The sequence below is a fragment of the Lucilia sericata genome, unplaced genomic scaffold (assembly GCF_015586225.1).
Source record: "Lucilia sericata isolate MDLA Ls3-8-SP2 unplaced genomic scaffold, ASM1558622v1 Contig001215F_arrow, whole genome shotgun sequence".
Classification (NCBI taxonomy): Eukaryota; Metazoa; Arthropoda; class Insecta; order Diptera; family Calliphoridae; genus Lucilia; species Lucilia sericata.
In genome coordinates, this window is record NW_023995175.1 from 12,560 (window position 1) to 26,142 (window position 13,583).

The 13,583-nt window shown below is 30.6% G+C and overlaps 1 protein-coding gene across 1 annotated transcript in view; it reads left to right on the top strand.

Moving 5' to 3' along the window:
* The first annotated feature begins 272 nt into the window (after positions 1 to 272).
* The window catches only part of LOC119610502 (zwei Ig domain protein zig-8-like), a 57,296-nt gene continuing 43,985 nt past the window's right edge, over positions 273 to 13,583 (top strand). Inside the window, exon 1 of the mRNA XM_037965749.1 lies at positions 273 to 477. Within this exon, the coding sequence (XP_037821677.1) occupies positions 348 to 477 (130 nt within the window). The 5' untranslated portion in view covers positions 273 to 347. The remainder of the gene's footprint in view (positions 478 to 13,583) is intronic.

The window sequence follows — 13,583 nt, forward strand, 5'->3', positions numbered from 1 at the left end:
ATTCCTGTTAAACAATTTGGCATAAAGCCAAATGTATGTACCACTGTGTGTTATTTTAATAGGAAAAAATTTATTAAAAAAAAAACTAACAACAAAACCAACATTTAAATAAAACAGTTTGTAAAGTTTAAGCATCTGTGTGATTAGGCCAATTGTCGTATATATAAATTAACTTTTAGTTGTACATTAGTTATACTAGTATACAAATAAATATTTTTAGTTTTGTTTATATTTTTCATGTTTCTTATTTTTATGCATTTTTTCAGGTCTCTTGGGTGCGTCATCGTGATATACACTTGTTAACAGTGGGCCGTTATACTTACACCTCAGATCAAAGATTCGAGGCAATGCATTCACCACATGCTGAAGATTGGACACTGCGTATACGTTATGCCCAGCGTAAAGATTCGGGTATTTACGAATGTCAGATATCAACAACACCGCCAATTGGTCATTCGGTTTATTTGAATATCGTGGGTAAGTTGAAGGAAACATTTTACAAGATATTTTAAATTAATTTAAAAAACTATTTCATTATGTAGTTTTTACCTTTACGTCCTTAACACTTAAAGGTTTGATGTGGGTTAGAACGACATACGTGACGTAGTAAAATAGTTTATGACACATAAAACTTTAGTAAAACGTTTAATTACCTTCATGGGAATCATCGTCTGTGTGTAGTGTAAAAGTTTGTTCAAATTTATTAAAGGCTTGTCTGTGACCATATATTAATTTAATCAAAAATAGTAAGGAACTGGAATGAGGCGTGCTAGACCCTATGACATTCTACACCAGTTCGTTATCATGACTTTCGTTACAAAAGCTAGCGTCTGAAATTTTTTTTGAAAAAGCTCACATATACGTACATATGTTGCTGATTTTGAATATAGACTAGACTATAGACTAGACTATAGACTAGACTATAGACTAGACTATAGACTAGACTATAGACTAGACTATAGACTAGACTATAGACTAGACTATAGACTAGACTATAGACTAGACTATAGACTAGACTATAGACTAGACTATAGACTAGACTATAGACTAGACTATAGACTAGACTATAGACTAGACTATAGACTAGACTATAGACTAGACTATAGACTAGACTATAGACTAGACTATAGACTAGACTATAGACTAGACTATAGACTAGACTATAGACTAGACTATAGACTAGACTATAGACTAGACTATAGACTAGACTATAGACTAGACTATAGACTAGACTATAGACTAGACTATAGACTATAGACTAGACTATAGACTAGACTAGACTAGACTAGACTATAGACTAGACTATAGACTAGACTATAGACTAGACTATAGACTAGACTATAGACTAGACTATAGACTAGACTATAGACTAGACTATAGACTAGACTATAGACTAGACTATAGACTAGACTATAGACTAGACTATAGACTAGACTATAGACTAGACTATAGACTAGACTATAGACTAGACTATAGACTTAGACTATAGACTAGACTATAGACTAGACTATAGACTAGACTATAGACTAGACTATAGACTAGACTATAGACTAGACTATAGACTAGACTATAGACTAGACTATAGACTAGACTATAGACTAGACTATAGACTAGACTATAGACTAGACTATAGACTAGACTACTAGAACTAGACTATAGACTAGACTATAGACTAGACTATAGGACTAGACTATAGACTAGACTATAGACTAGACTATAGACTACTTAGACTAGACTTAGACTAGACTATAGACTAGACTAGACTAGACTATAGACTAGACTATAGACTAGACTATAGACTAGACCTATAGACTAGACTATAGACTAGACTATAGACTAGACTATAGACTAGACTATAGACTAGACTATAGACTAGACTATAGACTAGACTATAGACTAGACTATAGACTAGACTATAGACTAGACTATAGACTAGACTATAGACTAGACTATAGACTAGACTAGACTATAGACTAGACTATAGACTAGACTAGACTATAGACTAGACTATAGACTAGACTAGACTATAGACTAGACTAGACTATAGACTAGACTAGACTATAGACTAGACTATAGACTAGACTATAGACTAGACTATAGACTAGACTATAGACTAGACTATAGACTAGACTATAGACTAGACTATAGACTAGACTATAGACTAGACTATAGACTAGACTATAGACTAGACTATAGACTAGACTATAGACTAGACTATAGACTAGACTATAGACTAGACTATAGACTAGACTATAGACTAGACTATAGACTAGACTATAGACTAGACTATAGACTAGACTATAGACTAGACTATAGACTAGACTATAGACTAGACTATAGACTAGACTATAGACTAGACTATAGACTAGACTATAGACTAGACTATAGACTAGACTATAGACTAGACTATAGACTAGACTAGACTAGACTATAGACTAGACTATAGACTAGACTATAGACTAGACTATAGAGTAGACTATAGACTAGACTATAGACTAGACTATTGACTAGACTATAGACTAGACTATAGACTAGACTATAGACTAGACTATAGACTAGACTATAGACTAGACTATAGACTAGACTATAGACTAGACTATAGACTAGACTATAGACTAGACTATAGACTAGACTATAGACTAGACTATAGACTAGACTATAGACTAGACTATAGACTAGACTATAGACTAGACTATAGACTAGACTATAGACTAGACTATAGACTAGACTATAGACTAGACTATAGACTAGACTATAGACTAGACTATAGACTAGACTATAGACTAGACTATAGACTAGACTATAGACTAGACTATAGACTAGACCAGGGGTCGGCAAACTACGGCTCGCGAGCCAAATGCGGCTCTTTGGATGTGGAGCTGTGGCTCTTTAGTTTCATAAATACTTTCTTATTTTATAAACAAATATTTATATATTTTAAAATCTTTCTGAATCGATTAACGAGCAGTGTTTGTTAAAACTAACAAAACAATTCGCAAACGTTTCTACAATATACACAACTTTTCATCTTTGTTTAATCGTTTTGTACGTAAGCAAAATCAAGAAAATTCTTTTTGGGCGAGAAAGAACGAAAACAAAACAAGTAGTTTTCCTTGCTTTTATTTACCATTGTGCCATTTTGAATTGGTACTGGATCTCTAGAAATGCAGTTAATGAATTTAAAAAGTAAAGCTTTGGTTATGGAAAATAGTCAAAGATTAACAGCCAGTTGATAGAGTTAGGTAAAAAGCCAACTAACAAATGAATGTTTAGAGTCGTTTGTGAAACTTTCGAAAGCCATACAAACCTATCTCTCCCACTGAATTTGTTCCATGTATAAGTTAGTATTTTAAGAAAATGTTTAATTCTTTAAATTTTTAATTGAAAAGTTCACTATAAACGAATGGGGCATCATGAGCGCTCCTACGAAGTGCAATTAGATAAGATGTAAATCATAATCGTATATTTCGAAATTTTCATGTTTTTCGAATTAAAACATATTTTTTGGAAATTGAAAGTATCGTAATTAATTAATTAATTAATAATGTGGAGAGTTTGGATACAGTTAAATACTAAAAACTTGGTCTCTTTGAAAACTTCAATATTGGGTGTTGGTTGGTAGTATCAATTCGGAACCCATCTTATTAAATTTGGTACAGATATTTTTGTTTCTATAAATTTGTTTATGACGAATTTCACAACTATGCTGGTATTATTAAGACTGTTATGAGCGTTAAAGTAATTTTCTGAAGAAGAATTTATATGCGGGTATGGTCAACAATGAACTGATCATTAAAAAATTTTGGAGAGAGATTTTTCTTCCTATAATACTTGTTTGTGTCGAATTGCGTCGCTATACTAATATGTATTATTAAATCAGTTATGAGCGTTAGAGTCATTTTCCGAAGTAGACCTTATAAAAGGAGATTGGTCAATTATGTTCCTCTTAAAATTTGGTCGAGAAATTTTGTTCTTATAAAACTTGTTTGTGTCAAATTTCGTCGCTTACTGCTATTATTAAGTCACTTAAGAGCGATAGGGTAATTTTCTAGTGGTGATCTTATATGGTGGTAGGATCAATTATGAGTCGATAGTCACCAAATTTGGTAAAGAGATTTTTTTTCTTGTTTGTGTTGAATGTCGTCATAATACAGCTATTATTAAGGCTGTTATGAGCGTTAAAATCAAATTTGGAAGATAGATATTGGTTCTTATAAAAGTTATTTATTTTGAATTTCGTTGAAATATTGCTACTGTTAAGTCAATTATGATCGTTAGTGATTTTCTGAAAAGGACCTTATATTGGGTTTGGTAAAATATGGTTCGATGTCCGCAATACATCACAATATAATTTCTGTATGCATAAAATAAAAACTTTATCTTGATTGCCGCCAAATTAATATATTACTTTATGCTGTATTAGCTGCATCATCAATTTTCGTTATTTTTACATTTCCTGATATACTTCGAAAAGCCTTTTAAATTATAACACTGTCGCCCTACTCTAATAAACTTCTATATTTTAAAAAATGTATTCGAATGACACATAAAAATTCAAAAAGTATTTGTAGTCAAAAATCTATAAGAAAGATTCCTTGCAGAATGTCCTGTAGATAATTAAATCAAAAATTATGTTTTTGAAGTGAATTCATAAAGTATTTCAACTAAATTCAAATCTGGGTTTGTTGGTCAAATAGGCCGAAACATGGAAATGGAAACATTTTCGAAATTGGAATTTTTCTTTGAAAAAATTCTAAAACTGTTAAAATAATCTCTATATTACAAGGATTCGCTAAAAGTGCCATTTTTGTTTTATTTGATGCCAATTTATAACATTTCACAGTTTCGAAGTTAAAAATTTAAAATTTTCATGAATTTTAAGGTAATTTTAGAACATAACCTTTTAGAATTTCTTTGATAGGGACGCTGATTTTAATTGTAGGAGTGTAAAATTTAGCAGGAACATGTATTTTGATACGGTGCGTCATAATCAATCAAAAAGTCGATTTTGATTTTTTTGTAACTTAGGGCTTTTTGGATTTCATATGAAAATTTTTAAAGTTTTAATAAACAAAAATTTTGTGGCTCTTTTAAAACATATGTTTTGTAAACTGTAAATTTTGGCTCTTCCGACTCAAAAGTTTGCCGACCCCTGGACTAGACTATAGACTAGACTATAGACTAGACTATAGACTAGACTATAGACTAGACTATAGACTAGACTATAGACTAGACTATAGACTAGACTATAGACTAGACTATAGACTAGACTATAGCTAGACTATAGACTAGACTATAGACTAGACTATAGACTAGACTATAGACTAGACTATAGACTAGACTATAGACTAGACTATAGACTAGACTATAGACTAGACTATAGACTAGACTATAGACTAGACTATAGACTAGACTATAGACTAGACTATAGACTAGACTATAGACTAGACTATAGACTAGACTATAGACTAGACTATAGACTAGACTATAGACTAGACTATAGACTAGACTATAGACTAGACTATAGACTAGACTATAGACTAGACTATAGACTAGACTATAGACTAGACTATAGACTAGACTATAGACTAGACTATAGACTAGACTATAGACTAGACTATAGACTAGACTATAGACTAGACTATAGACTAGACTATAGACTAGACTATAGACTAGACTATAGACTAGACTATAGACTAGACTATAGACTATACTATAGACTAGACTATAGACTAGACTATAGACTAGACTATAGAAAAGTCTATAGACTAGACTATAGACTAGACTATAGACTATACTATAGTCTATACTATAGACTATACTATAGACTATACTATAGACTAGACTATAGACTATACTATTGACTAGACTATTGACTAGACTATAGACAAAGACTAGATTATATTCCATACAACAGGTCAATCCATGGATTAGACTATTGACTAGGCAGATGTATGATGTGATGACGTTCTGCTTTGAAACAGCCCCTGTCGTAAATGATGAAAAAATGGGTGACAGGACGATATTTCTTTATAGTAAGTTATGTCTGACTAGACCTGGTGTATAAACTCTAGATATAGGACCGTAAACAAGCATAACTTCTAACGAGCAGTACTTAAAGCACTATAGTATTGCTGGGTGAAAGATGTTTATGAATGTGTCCTTTTATTTAATTATACTTTATTTTTATTACCAGTTTTTTTGGTATTTTATAACTTCAAATATCGTAGATGATCTATGTTTGGCAACAGCACGAAAAACCCAAATGTTTCCTATGTTCTATGAGATTTGAACTCATGTCATGTTTTCGTTAGACAGAATAACTGCATGAAACATATCACTCACTGGAACTAAAAAAAGACCACCAAATAAGGGAAGCCATTTCCTAGTTTTTTTTTTTAGAGAAAACAGCAAAACCATCGAGAAGACTATTGGGGAACACGAAAAAATATAACAACTAAATGTTGTTGTGATTTATTAAGCGTAGAAAATTGCTTACGTGAGTCCCGTCAAAAACAACCTTAAAACATAAAAAACATGATGGTGTCAAGGCAAGCTGAAAAAAACTGCAGGAAGACGGTTTGACTGTGAAGCAGGGAATTTGTGTGGGTTTATTCCTTGTTTGGTAGTCAGTAAGTGTAGGGCACGAATACGAGTATTTACGCAAAACCATAAACTGTAAATGATGCTCAAGGGAATCATCAAATTTTGCAAGTGTTTTGCGGATAAAAACAAAACAAAAAAATTCCGCACTAAAACATACTGAAAATAAAGTTTGAACAACTAAAAAAATAAAACCAAATCAAATCTTCACATATACACGCACATGAAATCATAAAATACTTATGACTTCATGTAAAATGACCAGAAGTTAGAGGAAGTGCTCGACCCTCTGGCAGGACTACATAATCTAACAGAGATCATGTTACATAGTGCAGTTAAATTTAAATGGAAACTTTTCCCTCCTACTACTTCTTTATGTGAAAAAAAAATAAATAAATAAAAAACTTTTCCTTTAGGTCTACATGTTGGCCTGTTCAGATATGACCATCAAAAACACACACATTTTTTTACACTCATTCCCATCATCATCACCATCTTTCACATTATTTTAAATGGCAACATGTACGTCTACATTGTATTAACATTACATTCATCAACATTATTGTTGGTTAGTATTTGTATTTTGTATGATGACCACGATAAGCTTCATAAGGGACACATTTAGTTTATTTGAAACCATTTTTGTGTGAAGAGCGTGGGAAATTTTTGGGAAAATTTTCAAATAATTTATAATTTTTTATATTTTGGGTAGTTTTTTATTTAAATAAAAAAAACTCTACTATAAATAGTATAGAAAATTTATGTATATCAAAATTTTTTCTGAAATGAGATTATCTATTTTGATATTGCTCACGCCTAATATGTGATTTTCTCTTTAGAATATCTGACATGGCTCACATCTGACATGAGTTTTTCTCTCCAGAATAGCTCAAGTCTAACTTGAGGATTACACTCTTGAACAGCTCAAGTCTGACATTAGCTATTCTCTCTGGAATAGTTCAGCTTTTCTCTCTAGAATAACTAATGACCGACATGAGATTTTCTTTTTGGAATAGCGCACTTATGAAATGAGATTTTCTCTTCAGAATAGCTCAAATCTAACTAAAGTTTTCTTTATAAAATATCACATGTCTGAAATAAGCTTTTCTTTCTAGAAAAGTTGACGTCTGACATTAACTTTTCTCTCTAGAATAGCTCGTGTCTGCATGAGCTTTTATTTCTGGAATTCTTCATATCCGACATAAGCATTTCTCTCTAGAATAGTTCATGTCTGACATAAGCTTTTATCTCTAAAAGTGCTCACATCTGACATGAGCTATTTTCTCTAGAATACCTCACGTCTGACATGAGCTTTTTTCTTTAAAAAAATTCATGTCTGACATGAGCTTTTCTCTCTAGAATAGCTCGTGTCTGACATGAGCTTTTATTTCCGGAATTCTTCATGTCCGATATAAGCATTTCTCTCTAGAATAGTTCATGTCTGACATGAGCTTTTATGTCTAGAAGAGCTCGCATCTAACATGTGCTTTTATCTCTAGAAGAGCTTACATGTGAGAATATGTGGAATACTTCATGTCCGCTTTTATGTCTAGAAGAACTCACATCTGACATGTACTTTTCTCTCTAGAAGAGCTCACATGTGACATGAGATTTTCTTTCTAGAATAGCTCACATCTAACATGAGCTTTTCTTTCTAGAATAGTTCTTGTCTGAGATGAGCTTTTATCTCTAGAATAGCTCACATCTGACATGAGCTTTTCTTTCTAGAATACTTTAAATTTCATAAGCATTTCACTCTAGAACAGTTCGTATCTGACATGAGCTTTTATGTATAGAAGAGCTCAGATCTGACATGAGCTTTTCTCTCTAGAATAGCTCACGTCTGACATGAGCTTTTCTTTATAGAATTTTTTATGTCCGACATAAGCATTTCTCTCTAGAATAGTTCATGACTGACAGGAGCTTTTTTCTATAGAATTTTCTCTATATTGAAAATTTTTCGAAATTTTCCTCTCAATAGAAAATTTATCTAATATTTTTTCTAAACAGAAAATTTTGTCTAACATATCTAAAATTTTAGCATTCATTATTTTCTAATGCAGAATTTTTCAAGAATTTATGGAGAATTTTCTATAAAACGAGAATTTATCGACATTAAATTTAATAAAATTCCAAGAACACAAAATTAAAGCCATTTCAATTGTTTTATAATATACCAAATTAAATGCGTTTAAGCAAAAAACAGAAATCAAACATTACTCTCCAACAGATTTTCAGCTATTTTTATACAACACATAAAAAAAAACAGAATTTACCAAATGATATTTTCCAATTTTAACAACTTCTGCTATAAACTGCATAAATTACCTATTAAAAAAGTTATTTCCTTTAACAATTTCCCTCAAAATTTTACATATAATTTGCCAAAAAAAAGTCTACATCAAACCAATTTTATATGCGTTTTCATTGCGAGAAAAAAAATGAAAAAAAAGTAATATGTATAACAAACAATATTAACAATAAAATTGTCATCACCATCATCAGCAACACATTTTCTGAATTTAACTGTATAACAAAACAAATAAGGTAATTTTATTTTTATATAATTTTTTATTCCGGAATTTTTGTGATTTTATTTATTTAACTTTTTTTTGGGAAGTCATAAACAAAAATGAATTGTAAAAGTAATTTACGCATGAGATTGCTATATAGGTGAAAATAATAATAAAAATAGGTTCAGGTGAATTTAGGTGTAAATTAATGGGATATTGGTGGTAAAGCTATATTAAGAAAGATATTACATTCCTTCTTTAGTATTTTCTTTAATTCAATATCATATTTTGAAACAAAATCACTAGTAATAGCATATTCCAGATTTGCCTAAAAATATGCAATTTCAATATTTGAAATAAACCGCCGTAGAACTAGTCAAATAATTGATTCCATGGATATAGCGACAAATGTTTTCCTCCAGCAAATTTTCTGAATCTCTCCTGAATAAGCCTTAAGAATTGAATTTGCATCTTGTAGGGCTCTAAAGAAATTATAACTTTATTTTCACATACACCTTTATATCTACATATATCGTGAAGTTTGTTTGTACATATATGTACATTAATATACATATAAACAAATAGATGTTATACAAACTCACATGAAAAGGCATAAAATTACATATATGCAAAAATTGTAAATCATCATCAAACAGAATTTCTTTAAGGCTCAACTGAAGAAGAGATGTTATAAAATTATGAAATCATATTTTCTTTGAGTTTTTTTTTTTTGAATTTGTACCTATATGCATATTTATTTATGTATTTTTGTGTAGGTGGTAGTTATGTTTGAAAGTATGAAATATATTTATATATAAGTATGTTAGCATAAGTATGTATATGCGAGGATATTCTGTTAAGTCAATGACGATCAAGGTCTCTCTTATATTGCTCTATATCTCCACACCATTTTGAAAATTAATTTATGTTTATCACCTCTATGTATAGAAGATCACCTCTATGTATAATCACATCTATGGTCTTTAGTCAGATCTATGGTTTCACCTGGCTCGTATACTGACTACTTTGTTGTCTCCGCCAAAAGTCTGGTCTAAGAACTAATCTATAATCTAGTCCCTAGACTAATTTATAGTGTCATATATGGACATATCAGTAGTTGTATCTATGATTAGGACAAGAGTCTTTAACCTCTGCCATAGGTCCGTCTATTGCGTACATTGTCGTCTATAATTTTTTATGGACTTCTCAATGGTTCAATGTGATCTTGTCAATAGACTCGTATATTTACTACTTTGAAGTATTGTGGATGAATTCGACAATTATTATCGGCTATAATTACCTCGTCTATACTTCTTTATAGTGTTTACTACTTTGTTGTCTCCGCCAAAAGTCTAAGGACTAATCTATAACCTAGTCTCTAGACTAATTTATAGTGTCATATATGGACATATCAGTAGTTCTATCTACGGTTAGGACAAGAGTCTTTAACCTCTGCCATAGGTCCGTCTATTGTGTACATTCTCGTCTATAATTTGTTTATGAACTTCTCACTGTTTCAATATGATCTTGTCAATAGACTCGTATATTTACTACTTTGAAGTATTGTGGATGAATCCGACAATTATTATCGGCTATAATTACCTCGTCTATAGAGTTATTTATTGTCTGTATAGTCTATGGCATCAACTCGATTATTGACCGTCCAGTAATCATAATCAGAAATATTGTCTCATTTAAGGATGAGACAAAAGTTCAGAGTCTATAACATTGTTTATAGATAAAGCTTGTGTTGTATATGAAATCGTTGTCTCGTCTGTATACTAGTTTTTGGACTGTTCTATAGTTTTATCTAGACTCGCCAATGTTATCGTAAACAGTTCTATCTAAGGTCCTGCCAAAAAACTAATCTATGGACTTGTTATTGCTTCATCTAAGAACTTTTTCTATATCTTGTCTCTTCAATAGTCTCGGTTTAAATCTGGTCTATACAACTGTCTATATACTATTCTGAAGTCTTCCCGATGAAACAGTCTAAAGTCTCGTCTACGAATTTGTGTATGGAATCCAGTCTAGTTTTGTTTATAGACTTTTATATAGTCTAGTGACTAGTCAACAGTGTCATTTATGGACTAATCTATGGCCTCGTTTATTTAATCATCTATTAGCTCAGTCCATGTATAGTTTCCCCTATGAACTCTCACTCATGAACTCACCTATAGTGTCATCTATGAACTCATCTATAGTCTAATCTATGCTCTTGTCAATACTCTGCCTACTGAATGGCCTTTTGTCACATGAAGAGACTCATCTATGGACTTGCCAATAGTCTCGTTTATTAGGTTGTTTTTTTTTTTTTGGATTGCCAAAAGTTGGTTCTATTATCTTGTTTAAAGACTTGTCTATAATATTATCTAAGGGCTTTTCTTTAGTCCAGTGCAGATTCGTCTATAGTCTCATATATAGACTTGTACTTGACCTCGTCCATGGACTCTTTTATAGTTTTGCCTATAGGTTCATTAATAGTCTCATCTAAAGAGCCGTCTTTTATCTATACTCTTACCTTTGAAATTGCCAACAGGTTCCTCTATTCAGTCGTCTGTAGTATACTACATAGAGGAATAAGAATCGGTACAATACCCTTTATTTAACTGTCCGCTCTTTGACAGATAAAAACGATCAATGTAATCTCCACTAACATAACTATGAGTTGCATCACTTCCAAGTCTTTTAAAGGCCTTTAAGGTTTAACTTTTCCAGTATGCCAAATAATTGTATGTATACGTTAACTTGGCTTTTAAGGTGTGTTTTCGAGTTGTTAAAGTCAAGTGCAGTAAAGCATAAAGATAAGGCCTGTGTATTTTTACTGCTTTTTTTCAAAGGTTACGTTGCCTTACTTTAACTTATTTTATTTCTTATTTTTCCTGAGAGATGATATAAAGCCAACATAAAATTCATATACAGACTCATACAAGGAAATAACACATGCATATTTATAGGTACCCAGCAGTTTTAAACACATGCACTAACTCATTAATGTATTGCCCTTAAGGCAAAATAATACTATTTATAGGACTAACTTCAAGCAATATAATTCACTTGAAACATTTCTTCTGCTGTTCATTTACGGAAGCTTTGAGGGTGAGATCTTTTGTGTGGGTTTTTGTTTGGAACATATATATATAAACACTAGTTCGCTGCAGTCTTCTAAAACTACAGGGTAATGTATATAAATATAAGGGAGTCATATAGGTATTACTTAGTTAGTAACGTGCATTTATAAACCATATAAAAATTATGTAAATCCGCTTAACATTATGCTAAATAGCAGTAAGTTTCTCAGCAAAAAATAACAAGCTGCAAAAATAAAACCAAACAACTCACGAAACTGAAAAACAACTTTAGATTAATATAAATGTTTAGGACTTGTTTTTTCACCATTTAAGTCATAAAAATGTTGGCAGCAGGAAAAAAAAATTCCAAATAAAAATATATAAAAAATAAGAATCTTAAGAGCAATAAATAAATTCGCTTTTAAGACATGTTTATGGTTTTAAATGTTATGAGGAATTTAATAAATTAATCCACTTGCTTACACTCTAGCTATGTTCTTAAAAATAATAGAATTTTTACAAGTTTTAATCATAAATTATATAGCAAAAGTATTTTGCATACAAAAAGTATTTTGCATACAAAATTAAATCAGTTCAGGGGAGTGAAATTTTAAACCATCATAAAATTAAATAATTTCCTCTACCATAATATTTCCCATCCAACGTTTGCAGTAAAAAAATAAATCATAAAAACTTATTAAATTTATAAAAGTGATTCCAATAACTAATTGATATTTTCATTTTATATATCAAACAAATTGCTGTTAACCACTTTTTTATTTAACATATAACATTTCCAGCAAATATGAACATTTCATAATCATATTAATCAATTCAATGACAACATGATTTTTTCCGAACAAACCAATAATATTTAAACGGAAAAGTTTATTTTTTATTATTAAATGTACAATTTATAAATTAATATTTATTATAAATAGAGTTTAACTTTATCAAACAGTAACATCATCATCATCAACAACTTTGACACCATGAATTGTATGGACTACATGGGAAAAATAAGAAAATAAATGTTCAAATACTTTTATAATAAATAGTTTTATTTTTAACATTTGTTGCAATATTATTATTATTTTTTTATAGATTTATAGAGACAGCAAAAAAAAAAAGAAATAGCTTACAACACAAGTTAATTTCCGCCACAACCACAAATGATATGAATAACAAATACCTTTTATACTCATTCATATATTTTATTGAATAAAATGTTGTAGAGAAAACTTTTAACATATTTCAAAATAGATAAATTGCATACACATACATACACTAGAGTGTCCCGAGGAACAGCGTTTTTAAGAATATCACGTATGCGTATTAATGTTCCTCAGTATAATTTGAGAAAAAAGAACTTTCTCAATTTTTTAGTTAGTTAGGT